The following is a 20,024-nucleotide window of genomic DNA, read 5'->3' as shown; positions in this document are numbered from 1 at the left end:
AAAGAAACAGGACGTTTGAATGGTCTTGGCACGAAAGGAAATGAAAGCTCAAGCCATGTGGCTTCAGCAAAACCCTAAACCGAGTTAAATCTTTCAAAGCCCATTGACCTTTGTACGGGAAGGGTGTAACTTGGAAAGGCTTGGGCCGTGTAGTTCCTTTCCATTAACAATTCCCTGGATGGCTATAGTCTTCCGCCAGTGGAAAATGGCTTTTCCCAACAGAGGGAGGAGTATCAGAAGGCTTTTCTAGGATTCCAGGAAAGAGTTATGGAATCCTGTCTAGAATGTGCACGTGTTTGTCTTCCCTGTCCTTTGAATTTTTAGCCACTGGTTTCAGAACACCCTCTCCGTAAAATTTAGGTAGCATTCTAAACATTAACCCGAGGAACAAGGTCTTGGCTAGGGGAAACCGGGAATAGCTGCAGCCCACATCCGTGAAGGGAAGACAAGCAGCATGGGAATAATATGCCCGCTGTCAGGACATGTGTTCATGCTCTAAGGCGGGGGTAGTCAACCTGTGGTCCTCCAGATGTCCATGGACTACAATTCCCATGAGCCCCTGCCAGCAAACATGGACATCTGGAGGACCACAGGTTGACCACCCCTGCTGTAAGGGGCACATTGATCCTGTGTTTGCATGGAGTTCCCTTATTCCTTCATGGTAGTTCTTAAGCCACATACAGTAAGGAAGGAGTATATATGAAGGGTGTGTGTGTGTGTCTATATTCAAATGGGCAGACGAGCCAGGGCATCTAGACAGAAGCTCCAGACTCACATCTTGCAGTGTTCCCCACTCCCCCACGACAATTAATAACCTTTCCGCTCCAGTGGGTTTTTTTGTCTTTGGCAATGAATAATGCAATGGATTGTGTGTGCGTGTTTCTTTTGTTCTGTTTTATGAGGATGCGTTGCTCCTTTTGAGGTGGGAATCTTTTGTGTTTGTTACCATGACACCCTGTTGCTCATAGGTACAAATCTAATGAAGAGTATGTGTATGTGCGAGGCCGCGGACGAGGGAAGTATGTATGTGAGGAGTGTGGAATTCGCTGCAAGAAACCCAGCATGCTGAAGAAACACATTCGCACGCATACAGACGTCAGGCCGTACGCCTGCAAGTACTGTCACTTTGCTTTTAAAACCAAAGGTAAGCAACGGTCGGCGGCAAAGCACCTGGGCTAGCGCATTGGCTTGCTTAGTTGGTCTCGCATGGGGGCGCTGGCGAGGCCGGAAGAGCGAATGACCTTGAACGATGGCGGGCGGGTCGCTGAATTTCTCAATCGGCCGAGTCGTGCCCGGAGCAAGGCTGCAATCTGCTGACTCGCCGCCAAATGTGCTGAGTCTTGCAAAAGCTAGATTGCAATCTGCTGACTCGCCGCCAAATTGGCCGCGTCAACCCGGGAGAGGGACGGCCAGGCTGCTCCAAGAGTTTGCCTCCTGCCTTCCCTGCTGGCCTTTAACTGGAAGGAGGATTTTGAAGGACTGTTTTTAATCGGCCCGGTTTGTTCGTCATGGAAAACCGCGGTTTGACGAAGCTGGCTGTGGTAAGCCTGAGCCTCCAAAGGCAGGCCTCCCTGCTGTTTTTGTAGTTAATTTGTGCCTGTCAAACAAGGATCTAAAATCACGATTGGAAGTTGCTCTACTAGACCATTTACGCACTGGGAACTTCACTGCCCTAGCTTCCATGCAGGAGCGCAAATCAGGGGCAGATGAGGTGCACCAAGACAAATGTGCCCCCATGTGGGTGCAGGAAGAGGTAAGGCAACCTGCCACGACTAAAACTCCAACCTGCAGCCCAGCATGAGACCTCCAGTGCATAAACGGTCCTAGTTACACCGGGTCTGTTAACCACAGTTGTGCTGCCTTTACACGTACGTCAGGGCAAAGGCAATGAACCCAACGTTTTCTGAGGCCAAGCAGATCATCTGTGAGCTGAAGTCTGGTTTCACGACCTCTCCGGTGTTAAAATAAACTAGGATTTGCATGATGTTTGACCTCGGCCATTGCAGCTAAAAATGAATCCGCACTCAACTCTCAGCAAGTGAACCACCAGTCAAACCAGGAAGGCTTCACAGGCCCACCTGAGGGGCCGGGGGCCATCTGTGCTCATGCTTTTCAAGCTTCTATATCTGCTGTGTTGTGACCACCCCTGATTTCCTTGCCTGCAGAGGTTATGAGTCATGCCAAGAGCCTTTTTCCCGCCAGGATCTGCTTTGCAATCCAAAGCTTGCAGGATTGCCTGCTCTTGGGAATGGCAGTTTTGTCCCCCTTCCCCTTCCCTTTCAGCATCCTCTTCTGAGAATTATGACCCTCCTGTTTTGGCTTTCATTGACGTTTTAGTCAAGGGAGCTCCCTGTCCTCCTGGCTAAGGAAAGCTTGAATGATATGACAAGACTGTAACCCAAAGGTTGGCAAAGAGATGTCGAAATGTGACCAGGCCGAAATTTGAGAGTTTTAAAAGGAAAACGTTTTGTAGTCCATCTAATGGTTTGTGGGGTCCTACTTTTCCAGTGTTGCTCCTTGTAAGTCAAAGAAACACATTGAAAAAGCCCAATAAAGGCCGATCGTCATCGTCATCCATAGGTTATTGTTGAAGCCGAACCAAACCAACCAAACAAAAGCATAAAAATACACATTACTCTAGGTACCAGCATAACCACACCCTCACTTTAGTGAAAATGAAATCAGTTGAAAGTTATGAAAGATAGCAAAAAAGGTTACTATCACAAGGTGAAATAAAATAAAAGGGAAGAATTAAGCATAGGCTACAATGATGTTTTCTTAGCCTACTAATTATGGATGAGGAAATGAATTTAGCAATCATTAAGAGGACAAGAGGGGAAGACTTCGGCCAAAAGGAATGTTATTTTATCTTCATGAGAGTCAGAGACAGGGTTCAATATTGTATTCAACTTGAGTCAGATGACATCACGTAAGGGACTACACAAGACATAACGAATGAGGTCTTCTACTTGGTTAAGTCCACAAGGGCAGAGCCAACCATCTAGTGAGACCTAATTAAACCTGCCGTACAAATATGCTGAAGGAAAGTTCTGGAACCCTACACTAGTTAAGGCTCTTCTGAGATTGGCTTTGGTCAGATTGAACAGCCTGAGAAGGAGTTAACATGTTTAAGCCTTGGGCACCACTTGGAGAATTGGAGGTATGGACCAGGTGCCTATCTCACAGGACAGGGGTGGGCAACTGTGGCCCTCCAGATGTGCATGGACTACAATTCCCATGAGCCCCCACCAGCTGGGAATTGTAGTCCATGAACATCTGGAGGGCCACAGTTGCCCAACCCTGTCAAAGGGCATCTTTTCCATGGATCCAGTCTTGGATTTTACAAAAATCCCAGGTTTTAATCAAATGGAGAGCAGGTAATCCATATAAGTGCAAGGTAGGGGCAAACAGTAATTCCTATCTGAATAAAAACGAAAGCAGAATTTGCCTGACTTTTGTAACAAGCCTTAAACAAAATTCCAGGAGATCCAGACAGACTCTCGATAATGCCAGTCAATTTATGCTGCTTGTATGTATTCAGTCCACGGTGAGACTTCTGTGCTGCCTTTACTGAAAAGCTTAAGAGCCCCGCTTTCCCTTTCTGTGGGAGTTTGTGCAAGAGAATATCTCAGTGAGTCATGACAACTGCAATTTAAAAAAATGCTTAGGCTTTTGAATGGAGTTATCGATAAGTGGGGATTAATATTCCCACCAAGGAGGAACCGGGCCAGATTTTAGAGATTGCACCTTAAGAAGAATTGCAATGGGTTTTAGTTAAAGTGGGAGAGCTTACAAGAACCAGCCGTGGGGGGTGGTAGGTTGTTCTTCAGCTGGGCTTTGGCAGAAGATGCAGGGGCCAGCAGGAACCAATATCAAGAGGGGCTGTAGCTCATGGGTAGATCACATGCTCCCCATGCTCAGTTCATGGTACCTTTCGAAGAGGGCAGAGTGCTTCTGCCCTTGAGAAAAACCCAAAACGAGCCTGGTGCGCCAGTGGTCTGGCGTGGTCTAGGGCGGCTTCAACTATCCAAGCCTTTGGTCAGTATATCAGAAAGTCTTTCAGATTCTAGGAAATAGGACTTGATTGGGGGTTATACAGCCCCAGGAGGGGAAGTACAAGCACATATGTTTATGGAAAATTGAAAATGAGTCTTTGACATGGCCTTTGGACTCTTGTGGCCCTTTGACTCTTTTGGTGCCCTAGGTGATCACCTGGGCTTACCTGGCCCTGAGAGGTCTCCTCACACTCGACTTCTCAGCAAGCAATCATGTTGTCTATAGTGAGCTTCATTATCCCCATGGGCATCCCTACCCGCCTACTGAGCTTCTCCAGCGACATGCCCAAATTCGGCAGCTCTGCTGTTACCCCTTCATTTTAAAAGTAGATCCCATCAGATTGAATCTAGATTGTTGTGCCATTTTCCATTTCTTCACACCCTGTTTCCCCTTCTATTCAACGTGCTGCTTTGAAACATTATTGGTTTTTTTGTATCAGTTGCTTAAAAAGGCTGTGAAGGCCAAAAGCATTACATTGTGGGAACACCTATAACGACAACAAAGATAGGTTAAAATGACTACGTAAAAAAAACGAGGAAATACACAAAGAAACACAAACGTACACATCCCTGTCCCATGACCCCGTCATGTATCTCGTCATTCTTTTCTTCATTCTTGGTTTATTCTTCCCCTTTCCTTCAGACTTACCTTCATTTCAAAAGCTGTTCTTAGGCAGTGAGTAATATATATGTAGAACCATCATTCTCGCCATGACACTAGTCCTGCTTGAGGCAGTCAGACCGTGGAATGACTTGCGCCTGTGACAAAGACTGGCATTGCAATGTGCTAGCGAAGAATGCACTAGGTTCTTTCCAGGAATTAATACCTTTGCTACAAAATCTGGAAGCCATAGGATTCTCATGGTTCCTCCCCTCCCCGAAGAATCCTGGAAAATTGCAGTTTTGTGAGGCTGCTGTGAATGATTGACAGAATCAGATCCCTTGGATGACTATTGAATGGATTAGCAGGGGGTTTAACTTTCTCACTAAATTTTGGCACGAAGATCTTTTAGCGACAAAGGAGAAGATCAGATATGGCAGGCATGGTCCCGATTAATGGGGGGGGGGGATGAGGATGCTTGCAGAATTTAAGAGCTAGGACCTTTATCAGTAGCGCTGTCGGATTTCACTATGGTCCCCCATGCTGTGGGTCAGCTCAGTGTGGCGAGAGACAGCATTTTAAAGAAACAGGATGAGTTCCAGCACCTTGAGGAAGAGGTTTCCAGCCATTTCTACCTAGGCTGTTAGTCCTGGAGACTAGCTCCCTGTTGTGCTAACTCCAGTCTCTCCAGCACAACATAATGCTTTAAACACACACAACCTCTAGGAAAATGCACGTAACAGAACTCTGTATGGCTCACTTTAAAAAAAAAGGGATGAAAAGCAATTTTTGGAAGGGGTAATGTGACGAATTCCAAACTACCCTATAAAATTGGTTTTTCCTTTTAAAACCCCGACGCGCTAATCCCAAACATGCCAAAGGATCGCCTTTTCTGACCTTAACCATGGGAAGGAAGCCTTTGAAGATCTGTGCGATTCATTTCTGTGTATTTAAGAGTGAAGCCCTTCAGAAGAACTGGAACAGTGCTGAACTCTGATTTGTTTTTAGAGGTTTGGGCTACGTTAAAGATCATGATTCAAGAACCATCCCAAAGTGTATTCAAAGCCGCAAAAGTATTGAGGCACAGCCCAACTTAACACTGAGCTCTTCCAGGTCTAGTGGAATTGCAACGCCTCTTCATCCACCATGCAGCCATAAAGTTCCCCATCAAGTAATTCTCCTGCCGCTGTGTCTCCCACCTTGGCCAGTGGTTCTTCCTTCACTGATTCATGATGTCATCAACTTACAGTCCTCCCTTCTTTTTCCAGCTAGGCCTTTCCCCTTTCTGCTGCTACGTTTAGTCCTTTGAGCTTAGAGAGCGGCTGAAATCCTTAGCATCTCCTTGGCTTCCCTGATATATTTCAGTTTAATACTGCGGTGTCTTGGTTTCCTGATAGGCTATGCTGCCAACTGCCACGCGCTCAGCATGTTGTAGCCTGCTTTCCGGTATTCCCGAATCCATGCAAGCAAAGGATGCCAGGCTTGCATGGCAGAATATAGCCTTGGACTAGACTGGAGTTCGAATCCCCAGTTAGTCGTGAAGCTTGCTCTGTGGTACTGAATGTTTTGTGTCATAACCTTGCATGTCTTCTAAGGTCAGGAGGGAGATGTGGAGGATTACCTGCACCCCTCCGAGTTCTTTGGAGAAAGGCTGAGTTAAAACTGTAATAACAACCCAGTCGTCATTGTCACAGGCAGTTTGCTAGATGGCGATGCAAAGAAGAAACAGGAATAGATGATTGAGAAGGAGAAGGATGCAGCGGCTCAGTTTGTACATGATGTCAAACCATGGCCTGTTTGTGAATCCAGGATTCAGCTGTCAGGGGACCACTCATCTCCTGGTTTGCCTTGACAGATGATGGTTCAATGTGTGGTCCAGCAGGGCATTGACCAGAATGAAACCAGGGCTCATTCTGCACACGTTGGATAATGCACTTTCAGGGCACTTTAGAAGCAGATCTTCCTGTTCCGCACAGGAAGAAGCAGATGCAAAAGCACAGTAAAAATGCATTATTATCCCACGGCCAGGATTAAACCAGGGTGTCTGTACTTGCAGAGTTAAGGATAAGACTCGGTGGCTGACCTGATTTATGTTTGAGTGCATAGCCCATTAGAGCATAGTTATTTAAAGGTCCATCAGACCAGGATCAGAAACTAGTTTTGGTTCGTTTGATTAACCACACAAGCTTTGATTTTACATGATGTACAGGCCTCCTGGCTTAATCATGGCTTAATGCTGGCTCATTCCTAGGCTAAAGGAAGAAGGCCACAGCACTAGCGTTCGTTGAGGCCACGTAGATATGAGTGATCATCTGTGATGCCTGAATCAATCCTGCTTATAGTGAAAAACTCGCCTCATATGCCCGCTAAGCACAGCTACTTGACTCACCCACATCCAGGCAGTCTTAAACTGGCTTCACGTAATGTCTGAACGAAGCCAACATGCTAATCCCAAACATGCCAAAGGATTTCTGTTTTCTTTTCTGACCTTAACCTTGGGAAGGAAGCTGCATTTGGGCTACAGAAGGTCCCGGGTTATCTCCAGTTAAAGAATCTTGGGCGGTAAGAAGCCTCTTCCGTGCTTTTGGACAGCTCCTGCCAGTTAGGGCAAGCTTTGCCAGCAGTCCGTGTTCCCAAGATTTGGAAAACTGATTTTGGAGACACAACAAGAATAGGTACAGGGAAAGCCATGATATTAAATCTGCTCTCAGTGATCCCTTGCCGACATATATCACACTAGGAATGTAGCTGTGAAACGGACAGGATCAGAATTGCAGCTGAATTTGTATAAAAATAGAAGGGAGGGTGTATTGATAAGTGGGAAGAAGACTGCTGGAAGGAATTCTGAATTCAGCTGGGCACGTCATGCATAGGATACGGATGCTGTGCAGGGTTGAAAATATCTGGGATACCCTCAATGCCATGCTGAGGCCTAAGATACAGGCGGGAGATCCCATCTGTCCTTAGCTCCAGAATGTAGGCAAAACTTCCAACACAGATACCTCCTGGAGTTAGCGGGTCACCGTTGGTCTGATGTTAATGCCTGCCTCGTGCTATCAAGCTGTTCAAATGATGCTATTAAATAGAATATTAATTCAAGGTCTTTCCCAGACTCCATTTTCAGCTGTATTTCAAGGGACAAATGCCCATAATGGAACGATATGCAATTCATCCCTGACCTCTATATTCTGGTGCTATGGAAGACTGGTTATCTGCAGTGCCATGATTTTTTTCCTCCTTCGTGCATCTCCCCGATTCCAGTTTGGGCCTCTTGTATTATGATGCCTCTTCTGCAGAAATCCCAGAGGAGCAGTTCATATTGTGGGTTGGGGAGGAGGGGAGGGTGGATTGGGTGCAGTGTAAACCTCATGCATTGTGATGAGATTGGCTTCTCATTAATGGCAATTGAGCGGGAAAGAAGCAGCTGATGAGATGCGCTTTGGTTATATTTATGGGATCCTGGACTTTCCCACTGGGCCTTGTAAACTCAGCCGCCACAGTGCTGATCATCTTCCCTTCTCCTGCTTCAGCTTGAAAAGCAACAGGATAGGGGCTTTGTGGTTTTGGCAATGCCAAAGCGTGTTAACCTTTCCCAAAGGCAAAGTGAAAGAAGTCCAGCAGAAGCCAAATTAAGAGTTTAGGCAGATACGAAAGCTCATTGATTAGCAGGCAATGGTTGATGCAGGTCTCTGTGTGCATGCTTTTGTGTGTCTCCCCTGTGCATGCTACTGCTTCCCCCAAATTCAATTTGTTTGTCTATCAATGTACAATTGGACACTTTCCAACCGGGCTTACGCAGATGCCAGATCATCGAGGAGAAGATCAGTAATCCAAATTGCTAGCACCATCTTCTAGTTCTTGCTTTTTCCCATTCATGGTGAAATCCACTGTTGTTTTGAATTGCCTTTGGTCCCAGTAGGAGAGAGTTCATTGGGGTTGGTCATGTTGAAAGAGAGCTAGATGGTGCTCTTGTTTTTTTTTGCTTTTGTTTATCATTGTGTCCAGGAATTGGTAAATCACTATGGGTTCTTTTAAGGCCAAAACAGGTAGACTGGCCATCCTGTGAAAACTGACTATCACGCGAGAGTTGTAGTCTGAAGACTTTGTACCCAAAACCCAAGTCGATGGCCTTGGTGAAAATTCAATTACAGTCTCTCCATTAGATTGGCGTGCTTATGCCTTTTGCAGCATTACACATGATTTATTTAGCTAGGATTGCCCTGGTAAAAACAGTTCTTGGGCAGTTTAATGAGAAAGAACCCTCCAGACTCTGCAGGACACAAACCTCATTTCTACATAAGGACACTCGAGATGTTATGCTGTTTCTAACAAGCTGAAGTTTCTTAGGAGCCACTGGCTGAGAAGTGGAATTTGGAAAGACCCCCTCCAGAAGCCCTTTCCCATCCATTGTTGCCCTTCAACTGATTCTCAGCTGCCACCTGGAGAATATGTAGCCTTCTTCAGACCATTGGTGGGAAGGGTTTTTTAAAGTCATAGTTTCCTGCAGACCTGCACCCTAGTGGGCTGGTACCCCAGTCTTGCCTTTGGGTTACCTTGGATGCACGGCTCTTGTGGTTGTAACGAGCCACTTTGCCATTCGTAGGAATGATCAGATTCTCCAGTGATACCATTCAATGTTGTTATTGGAACCACCAACACTTAGTTGGGAGGAGGGCACCCTGTGGATAGTTTTCTGTAATAAGTTGCAGAGAGGTAAAATGTCCTGTAACCTAACCACTCTGCTGGTTTGATAGCGTGTGTCTGAAGAACCTAGATAGCACAACATGATGGGTAACTATTCTGACCTTTGAAGACGTGCCATCAAGGTTATATATCCATGTCAGTCCATGAACTTTAGATGAACCCTGCTGGACCAGACCTGTCCAGCATCCTGCTTCACACAGTGGCCAATGAGTTGCCTTAGGGGGCCATCAGACAGGGCGTAGAGCCCAAGACCCTCCCTTGATGTCTCCTCCTAGAACTGGAGGTCACAGATTGAGTGCCTCTGAATATAGAGGTTCTCTTTACTCATCATGGCTAGTAGTCATTGATGGCCCTGTCCAACCAAGGTGAAGGCATAAGGATGAGGAAGAGAAGAGAAATGTTCCTTCCTGCTCTTCCCCACAGATCTCTCCTTGGTCATTCCTCTTACGTTCAATCACACCCAGACACACTCCTGACTCCAGTTCAAAAAAAGGAAGGGCTCCCATTCACCATCTTAGCGATTCAAAGAAAATAAATACCTTAGTGCTCTTTAGTTTTCTTTTCAGCATTTAAAAAGTAGCTCTTAGTGCACTCAGGAGTAGACACGAATACAAAAGAGGGTTCCCTTCCCCCACACACACACTTTTGGGACAGGCAAATATCCACAGCCATTTTCAGCCGTTGGATTTTAGAGTGATGCCCGTACTTGTTTCAGTACCATCACAAGATAAGTGCAGCAGAAAGGGGTATGTGAATTGAACAAGATCTGAAGAGCACAATGATTCAGGTGCAGTTGCATGTGAGGATCTCCACTGGGATTCCCAGCGGAATGTTGGGTCAAGATCCCTCTGGATTATACCGTTGCTTCCAGCCAAGCTTCCCTACCTCTTGGGGCTCCCAGGGGCCCGTTTCAAATACCATTTGCATCAGCATCGTTGCTTCCACAAATTGCACCGCAAACAATCTCCCCCAAATCACTTGCGGCAACATTTTGTTTTGAAAATCCTGGTAAGCGAATTCCTCTGGAGTAATTCATCCAAATGTATCTTGTTATTTACGTTCAAATGTTTAACCAGTTGGTCTTCCTTTTATAAATGCAGTCGCGTGAAATTCTGACTAGTCCAGATAGTATTTCCCAGGTATCCTTCCGTTGGATTCAGCTTCATAGCTGGCTGATAGAAAATAATGGTTGCCTTCCAACCCCACCCACCATTTGTGGACCCCTGGTAGTAAGTGTCCTTGGCAGTGTGGCCCGGAATGGCACTTGCACATACATTTGTCTGGTCCCTCAGCAGTAGTGAAGTCCAGATATCTCTGGAGCTTCATGGAGACCGGACTATGCAGACTGGGTTTTTGGTGGCACCTTCCCATGTGTTAAGGATTAGGCTGTCCAAGACCTTTTGCCAGAAGGTCCCCGGTCAATAGTTTAGAGTGAGGACATACCTGTCCCACCCTGATCAATGGCATGAAGGCTTAGAGAGCAATCCTATGCAGATGTATACCCCACAAAACTGTTCTTGGGACTGTACTTTTAAAGCACAAATCAAGCTGCACGGATACAGGTGGAGGGGCCAGTTTAATGGTGTGTAAAGCGCTATCAAGTTGCTGCCAAGTCATGGTGAGACCATAGAATTTTTAAAGCAAGGGATGCATAGAGGTGGTTTTCCATTGCCTGCCTTTGCATAGCAACCCTTGCTTAGCTTCTGAGATCTGACAAGATTATTCTAGTCTGAGCCATCCTGCTCAGGGCACTGCTTTGCTGGTTAACAAAATATCAGAAATTGACTTTGAAAACTACACTGCATGTGACTGGGGAGCCCCTGGATCAGGGATGACCAGACTGTGGCTCTCCAGATGTCCATGGAATACAGTTCCCATGGGCCTTTGCCAGCGTGTGCTAGCAGAGATTCATGGGAACTGCAGTCCATTGGCATCTGGAGAGCCACAGTTTGGCCACCCCTGCGCAAGATGGATGTTTGGAAGTAGGACCAAGATACCAGTGGGCAGGGAGACCCGCCTGGTCTTCCTACCCAACCCACACAGAGCACCTTTGGGCTAAAATGCTTCTCCAACCCAGTTCTCTGAATCACTAATTTGAGAAGTTGGAAGCAGTCTGCACCTGTGGAGTCAAACCACCTCAGCCTTGGGACACCAAACAATTATCTGCTTTGGTGGTTCTTTGACAGATTCAGCACCATCATCATAAGCCTTTATTAGCGTGATAAAAGGGACAATAGAATTAATAAAACCATTACAGGCATGTAGACGTCAGATTCAGCACAAAGTTAGGATCCTGCTAGTTTGAGTTGGCCCACAGTCGGACTCCAACATACTGTGGAACTACCAGTAGGAGTTCCTTCTTCCCTAAGAGTTCATATCTGATTGATGACACTACACTAATTATTTCCCCTGCTTCTTCCCTTTCTACCTCATTTAAGGTCATGGATGTGGAAGAAAAAGCGGGACACACCATACGTGTCCTTTCATAGTGCTGTGATGGCACTCAAGGTGCTGAGATCTAATGACATGCAAACTGACTGGGAGGGATGAGGGAGGTGAATTATCTGCTCTCATTTCCGGATCCCGAATCCATGTAATTTCTAGACCATTCACCTCCTCCATTCTTCTTTTAATTGCATATGAGTCTGACCTGAAAAGCCCACCTTGTTAGAACTTGCAAGCCAAGCAGGGTCAACCATAGAATATTTGGACAGGAGCCCACTAGGGAAGTCTGGGGTTACTACACTGGTGAAAGGCAATGGTAAGCCACCCCTGCTTGCATCTTGTTTGGAACGCCCCACGGATTTGGGGTCACCTTGAATCTGTTGCCATTTGATGGCTTATCCCTCTTCTATTGAGTCAGCCTTTCCTTGGGGCCAGTTATCTTAAATTAAGACCAGAGAATCTCGGCTCTGTAGGAGTGACATTTTGTTCCAGTCTTTATTTCTACTACTTCTTGTGTCTTCTTTTCCCGTTTCCCCTAATAGCCAGGACATTTGGCATCTGAATTTTGCCTTGTGTTTGATACGACCTGATTTGCTCTGCCAAGCCAGGAGCCGTGCCTTCCTGATAAGTAGACATCTCCCACTTCCCAAGGTCCCCCCCCCCTCTTCCTGCTTGTTCTGTGTGTGCTCCGGCAAAGAGTATTTTTGGATGGTGCCTCCCCCCCATCCTGCAAAAGCCTGCGCCTGGCTTGCTTTTCTGCTTTGCATGAGAGCGAGTTATTGTGCGAGGCTGCCCCCCAAAAAAGCCACCAAGCGAAACGTGGACCTGGAGTGTATTAAGACAGGCTGCTGGGAAGAGTGGTGGAGAAGTCTTCAAACGAAACCAGCTCAGGCTGTGCTGGAGATGGTTGGCTTGCACAGAATGGTTTAACTGGTCACTGCATGCTGAGATTGAAACTGTGACTGACAAATGTGTGTGTGTTTTCTTTCTTTTTTTCCAGGGAATCTGACTAAACACATGAAGTCAAAAGCCCACAGCAAAAAATGTCAGGAAATGGGGGTGTTAGTGTCTTCACTGGTCGAGCTAGAAGCAGAAGAAGGTAAAGACTGTATGGCATGTTATACTGTATACCGTAGTACTATACTGTCTAGAGCTGATGCGTCAAACTCATTGGTCACATGGGATGTATTTGATTTAAGTGTCCCTTTGTCGGGATGAGGCATGTGTGTCATACAATGTAATGTTAGCTGCTGAAGGTATAAAGGGCACAGACAAAACCAATTAAGTTCAGTCCCTTCCTTGCCCACTGCTGCCTCACCACTGCCACTGCTCCTTCCTCCATGCCCTATGGTCTTATCACCTCTGCTGTCTCCCAAGAATGGGCCCTAAAACAGAAATATGCAGATCACTTTTTTGCCATTTGGGTTGGCTCCAAGATTGACCTATTCATGACAAAATACAATGCAAAGGCCAGGAAGTTCTGCTCCTGGGCTGACATGAGTATGGGGTCACTAGGGGATGCCTTTCAGATCTATTGGGAAGGATGTCAATTCTATGTGTTCCATTCCCTTAATACACAGGATATAGGAGAAAGCCAGGAGGGAGGGTTCAGATATGATCTTAATAGCTCCCTTCTAGCCATGTCAGATATGGTTCCCCGCTCTATTAGACATTTCAGAAGGGAAGTTCCTGATACTGCCCAAAGATCCAAATCTCCTGATGCTCAATGGTCTGTTGCACGACTACCAGAATCATCTTAAGCTAATAGCTTAGGAGTTTGAGGTAAGGATTTCACTTTTCCCCAGCAACTGAACAAAGTTCTGTTAAATTCTCGTGAGCCCAGTATGAAGAAATCCTATGTTCATAAATGGAGAATGTTCTCAGCCTCGTGTCTGTAAAAAGGGCAGTCACCTCTTAGTGCACCGTTACACTCTGGGTAAGGTGTGTCCTTCTCTCATCATCCATCAAAGAGGTTCCTTAAAAGGTTACAAAATCTTTGCCCTCCTGTCATTCTTCAGTGGTCCTTGTTCATAGTTCTCTAACAGCTGATGCACAAACCATTTAAAGATTGTGTGTCCTTTAGCGTTACTCCCTATGAAAGTCTGTTTTTAGTTCCTATCACCTCAGCAAGGTGAGTTGGCAAGCAGGTTGACCACTCCCCCTCCCCCCAAAAAAGAAAAAGAAATATTTTACCTGTGATTTTCCTCTATCCCACGTCTAAAGGTGAGGGGCTGTTGCATGTCAGGGGAGCTCTTTTCTTTTACCTTAGAAAACCCTAGAAAGGAATTTACTGTGTAATTATTTGTCTGACAGTCCCAAGAGGGGGGAGATGTGCCTAATTGCAAACATGATCCAGGTGGAATATATCCACATTTAAAAGATGTTATGGTTCAGCTGTAGAATGTCCATCAGGGATTAGGGGGCACTAAACTAGAGCAGTAGCTTCATCTCAACAGCTATTCCATGGTGGAGTCAGTATTTGAGATTTGTAGAGCTGTGACTTAGTGTTCAGCCGATACATTTGTCTGTCATTTTCGCTTGAATGCCCAGGCCAGATGAGAAGTGCAAGTGGGGAAAGCTGTTCCGCATTTGCTCTTCAAGAGAATCAAGCATGCCTCACTTCCTGATGAGTAGCTTGCTAAAATCCCCATGTGGGACTGTACATATGATAGATGATGAAAACTGGGTTGATTATCTGTAACTGTTGTTCATTGAGTATCTTCTGTGCAGGCACACATACCCTCCCTCCTGCCTTGCTGCATGCTCATTGACTTTGGCAGCATTTGAAATACTGAGGTTGGGTGTGGCCATGCTGGCGTATGTCATCCCTGGGTGAGATCAAAGGCTTTGACTCTATCACACAATGCCCTCTAGAAACATTTTAGCTACAAAACCTCTCCAGTGACAGACTGGCTCATGTACAGTCCCCATGTGTACCTACACAGAAGATACTTGATGAACAACGGTTACAGGTATGCAATCCTTGTTCTCATAGAAGACCAGGTTTTAATACCCAGAAAAAAGTCAAATGTGAGTTCCTTCACATGCAATACCCAATTAATATCAGGACTGCAGTGTGTGGATGAAGGACTTAAGCCTCCCCCCTCCCCAGTACCATTTTCCTAATTTGGCACTGCAGATGTATGAACTGAGATGCTACAACTCACATATATTACTCTGGATAGGAAACCCAGACCCAGCCTGTGTCCTTTGCAATTTGTGAATGCGCCTATACCTAAAGAGTCCTCTTCCAGACATGCGGGGTCCTTAATGACTGGAGGAAAAGGAGTCATGCTTGCCTAACCTAAGCAACAGCACTCTGTTACCTAGGTAGCCCCCCCCCCCCCAGCCCTGGATGCTGTAGAACTCGGATCACTTAGAAAGATTTGGGTCTATTGCTTTGATGAAGCTAGACACGGTTGCTGTCTTGGTACTCAGGTGGTCTTGAGGGAGAAAGCATTGTGGCTTTTTCCCCTCTCCATGGTGCCGTTACAAATTGCGTTGCCTAAAGGGCTTTTTTCCCTTTCAAATCAGAAGCGGCTGCAGTCTTCTTGGTTGCTATTTTCTCCCATGCAGAAAAACCCTTTCTTTGGAAGGGCTGGTGCATCGCCAAAGTTTTACCCTGAGGAGAGAAGAATGTGCAAATAAAGAAATAAATAAAAAGGAATCTAGCCTCATGGCAGCCATGGGGGAGATGCATTCACTTTAGGTGTCAGCCAGCAGACATCTGCTCCAGTGTCAGATTGCTGGAGGGCTCAGGGACTCTCTTTTATTGACTGGGGATAACTGATTAGCCCCGTTGAGCTGTCAGAACCCCTTCCCTGCTCTTGGAAGGGACTAAGCGGAGGCATTTCCTTCTTGGATCGAGGAACCTTTGGGTGGCACCAGACAAACAGTGGTGCCACCAGCCCCGTTTCATTTGAAGCTTTGTAATGAAAGGAAATTAGACCAAACTGGTTGTTATTCCCCTGTGCGCCGAACCCCCCCCTGCGAGCCACCGCTCCGGTCTGTGCTGCGGGCAACTCCAAGATGTCAGAGCTGCAGCCCGGAGGACTCTGTGCTGCCTGTCAAAGGAACCTTGCTGTTAATTGCACCAGGCTGTCAATCATTGCTGACTTCCCTGCTGAGTTGAACCATGACTCATTGTGAGAAGGGTGACATTTTGGCTCCTTGGCAGAGTTTTAAAATTTCAAGCTGACTGGGAAAGTTGGTCTAGTTAAAATGGAGTGGGGAGAATTGTGTTCTGCTGAATATGAAGTCTTCTCCTTGCTTATATTTGCCAGAACCTTGGCACAGTAGTGTTTTTGCACTGGGTAAATTCATAGAAGGCCCAGGAGAAGTCTTCTCCACTCTTATTAAAACCTCTGTCCAGATATTTTTCTTTATACACAGGGGTCCCCCCCCCACACACACACACACACATACTCAGTTTACACCTAAATTTTCTTGGCAATTGATCCACAAGCACTGGAATTGTTTTGGGCACCATTCATCCATTCATCCATCCTCTCGCTGTATTTCATGGTTGAAAAGTTGGGATTTTCAAAGGAAGGTACTACTATCATTCATAGTGTCATTGGTAGTGTTGTAGCAGCCTCCCTTTTTAAAAATGACATGAAAATATTGATTTATCGCTAGAGCATTGTAATGATAGGTTTAACAGGTTCTCTGATTCCCAGCTTTCCTCTCACAGAGATACAAAGGAGAAAAGTGTATCTCCAGACAGGAAAAGGCTGGAGATGTCCTTAAAACGAACGTTTGGAATTCAGAGAAATGGCTAGGCCTATTGTTATAGTGCTTTAGTGATATATCAATATTTTAGTGCCTTTAGAAGAAGAAGAAGAAGAGTTGGTTCTTATATGCCGCTTTTCTCTAACAGTCGCCTTCCCTTTCCTCTCTCCACAACAGACACCCTGTGAGGTGGGTGAGGCTGAGAGAGCCCTGATATTATTGCTCTGTCAGAACAGTTTTATCAGTGCTGTGACAAGCCCAAGGTCACCCAGCTGGCTGCATGTGGGGGAGTTCAGAATCAAACCTGGCTTGCCAGATTAGAAGTCCGCGCTCACCACTACACCAAACGCTTATCACGGACCACAACGGTCTGATAATTAGAAAGTGGGCTGGAGGTGGGTGGGACAATGAAAATCAACAGGAACATTCTGCATAAGGTAAAAGGAAAAATCATGAAGTCCACTGTTACTTATAATAACTGATGCCTTAGTTGGCTCCTGAAAACAATCTTACATTCCCCAGTGTCTACATCGTAGGATGCCTCTGAATGTGAAACTACTCCTCGCCCTACAACAATTCATTTTCTCTATCCTTTGCTCACACTAATGAATAATTCTGCCCTGGAAAATGACGAAGGGAACGTAAATCATCTATCTGTCAACCAGATGAGTAAGCATTCGTGCCAAATACCTTGACAGTTGGTGAAAATGAGTCAATAACCAAGTAATGTGGGAGCATAAATCATCTGGCAGTTCTCTTCCAAGAGTCCATTAGCAATAAATGGGGCTTTGCTAAGAACATTTGGCCCCCATGTGAGAGAGGAGGCTGAACTAAATGGACAAGACATAATAGTCAAAGGACTTGGTAAAGTCGGCTTGGCCACTAGCCCCGAGTTCAACAGAGGTTGCTTTCTAAGGCAGGGGTAGTCAACCTGTGGTCCTCCAGATGTTCATGGACTACAATTCCCATTCATGGACTACAATTCAAATGCTGGCAGTGGCTCATGGGAATTGTAGTCCATGAACATCTGGAGGACCACAGGTTGACTACCCCTGTTCTAGGGTATCACGAGACAGACGAGTGTTCGGAGACGAGTGTGAAAGTTCATTCATCCCTGACTGTTTGTTCCCCTCTTAGGAACCAGTGAAGACGTCTTTCAAGATTCAGAAGGGCAGGAGGGATCTGAGCCACTTGAAGAACACCAGTTTTCAGACTTAGAGGAGTCTGAGGACGATGAGGAAGAGGAGGAGGAAGAGGAGGAGGAAGAGGAAGAAGAGGAAAGCCAAGAGGAGTCATCTGAAAAGCTCTCAGAAAATAAGACTACCTCCCTCTGCCCAGGACAGCTTCCTAGAAGTCCTTCTTCTACCCACGAAAAAGGCACCAAGACAGCGTTGTCCGTATCAGAAGAGCTCTTGAGCGGCAAGCGTGCCGATCCAAGACACGGGGCCCCCTCCTCAGGGTTAGAAATGAAATGGTCGGCGGACAGTAGCGACGTCGCTGTCTGCCATAGCTACTTCAGACACCATCGACCCGTCCTGACCTCCAGTGAGCACTCGGCTTCTGCAGAAAAGGAATCGGTCACGAGGTCCCAGATGTTCTTAGCAATGAACTTGTCGATCTCCAAAGAAACCTCCCCTCGCAGGAAGCGGTCCCCAAGCAAGGACTCGGGCGGCGCTGGCAGTAATCAGTCCATACTAGCTCGAAAGCCTTTGTTAACCAAAAACGAAACTTCGCCTCCAATGTTTTCGCCGACTGGAGAAACAGCTTCCCCGAGGACCCTCTCCCCAGGAGTCGGGATTTCCCCTTGCCATCGCATGACCCCAAGAGGGGAGACGTTTCCTCTGCAGAATTTGTCTCCGAGACTTGAACTCTCGCCAAGCCGGGAAATGTCTTCCGGCAGATACTTATCCATGAAGAAGATGTTTCCCCAGAGCTATTCAGAGCCACCTTCACGCTACCCATCCCCAGGGAGAGATGATTTGCCTTCTAGGAGTCAGTCGGCATCCAACGAAAAGAATCACGGCTGGCGTAAAAATCAGCACGAGAGATCGTCGTCAATGCCTCTACCTCACAAGTCACTTGGCAGAAATACAAAGTTGTGTGAAGAGCCTAAATGGGTAAGATGTACTTCCTCCGGCCCGTCTTTCAATTTTGGATTCCTTCCCTCCAAAAATAGTTTCTTTTCAATTAGAGGGGGGTCACAAACATGGACCCAGAGAAGGGCCAGCATTCGCTGGCAGGGGCTCATGGGAATTGTAGTCCCTGGACATCTGGAGGGCCGCAGTTTGACTACCCCTGCTCTAGAAGCTAAGTCTTTTAGGTTACTAAGAGATGGACAAACAAAGTAACTTCACATGTGGCTAAATGGTCAGCTGCTGTAGTAAAATCATATTGTAACTCAGGTAGCAAACCTCAGGCCAGTGTTTTCCAACCAGGGTTGCATGTAACCCCAAACAGGGTCACATGTTGGAGGGGGGAATTCATTTCAAAACAATTTTTTCAAGATTATTAAAAGGACACAGGGTGGTTTTTACGTCATTGGGGCAGGTCAACCCACCCCCTCCCAGAATGTCCAGTGATGGCCCTAGAGGCGGTGGGAAGGGAAGGGAAGGGAAGGGAAGGGAAGGGAAGGGAAGGGAAGGGAAGGGAAGGGAAGGGAAGGGAAGGGAAGGGAAGGGAAGGGAAGGGAAGGGAAGGGAAGGGAAGGGAAGGGAAGGGAAGGGAAGGGAAGGGAAGGGAAGGGAAGGGGCCCTGGCCATACAAACCTTTGCTGGTTGAAGCTCTTCTTTTGTGGCTGACCTTTTAGTGGCGGATGGAACCCAGTGCAGTGAGTGCTCTTGCAGTTGGTTGGAGGAGAGATGTTTCTTTTTTTGAAAAACTTTGGGTAGGTGGGTTGGAGGCAGAGAAGGGGTAACATGTCACTTCCTGGGGGCGTGGCCAGCTGACATCACTTCAAGGTTACCTTAAAGCCTGCAACATTTTCCAGGCGTTACTCCGCAGTCAAAATGTTGAAAAAGGCTGCATTGGGCTTCCCAATTAGTACCTGGTGTCTTGCTGTTTAGGATGTTTGTTATGGAAGAATGAAGCAGAAGATTTACGGTGTCTTCCTTCTAAACGCTAATCTGACATACTGTTTAATTCCTACTGTTTTCATGTTATCAATACCATTGGTGATTCCTCCTTGTCAGGTAGCTAGGTCAGTCGCTGATAGATCTAAGATGTTCTCCGTGGTTGTTCGTATGCCATACAGCAGGGGTAGTCAACCTACAGCCGGGGTAGGTTGACTACCCCTAGTCAACCTACAGCAGGGGTAGTCAGCAAACGCTGGCAGGGGCTCATGGGAATTGTAGTACATAAACATCTGGGGGACCACAGGTTGACTACCCCTGCCCTACAGTACTCTTCCTGAAGTTGTTAGCAAAGCTGCCTCCCCCTTTAAATAAGTAGCTGTCATAGAAACCCATTGTTTGAGGGCACAAAGTATGATT

At 46.4% G+C, this 20,024-nt stretch overlaps 1 protein-coding gene across 4 annotated transcripts in view; it reads left to right on the top strand.

Annotated features, from left to right (window-relative positions):
• Nucleotides 1-20,024, top strand: part of HIVEP3 (HIVEP zinc finger 3) — a 257,097-nt gene that overhangs the window by 229,597 nt on the left and 7,476 nt on the right. For all 4 annotated transcript variants that reach the window (XM_077337133.1, XM_077337132.1, XM_077337134.1 and 1 more), the window contains 3 exons: nucleotides 969-1,144; nucleotides 12,806-12,904; nucleotides 17,674-18,653. In XM_077337133.1, coding sequence (XP_077193248.1) covers nucleotides 969-1,144; nucleotides 12,806-12,904; nucleotides 17,674-18,653 — 1,255 coding nt within the window. The remainder of the gene's footprint in view (nucleotides 1-968; nucleotides 1,145-12,805; nucleotides 12,905-17,673; nucleotides 18,654-20,024) is intronic.

The sequence above is a fragment of the Paroedura picta genome, chromosome 5, assembly GCF_049243985.1.
Source record: "Paroedura picta isolate Pp20150507F chromosome 5, Ppicta_v3.0, whole genome shotgun sequence".
NCBI lineage: Eukaryota > Metazoa > Chordata > Lepidosauria > Squamata > Gekkonidae > Paroedura > Paroedura picta.
Note: the sequence above shows the minus strand (reverse complement) of the source record. Positions and strands in the feature narration are given on the sequence as shown.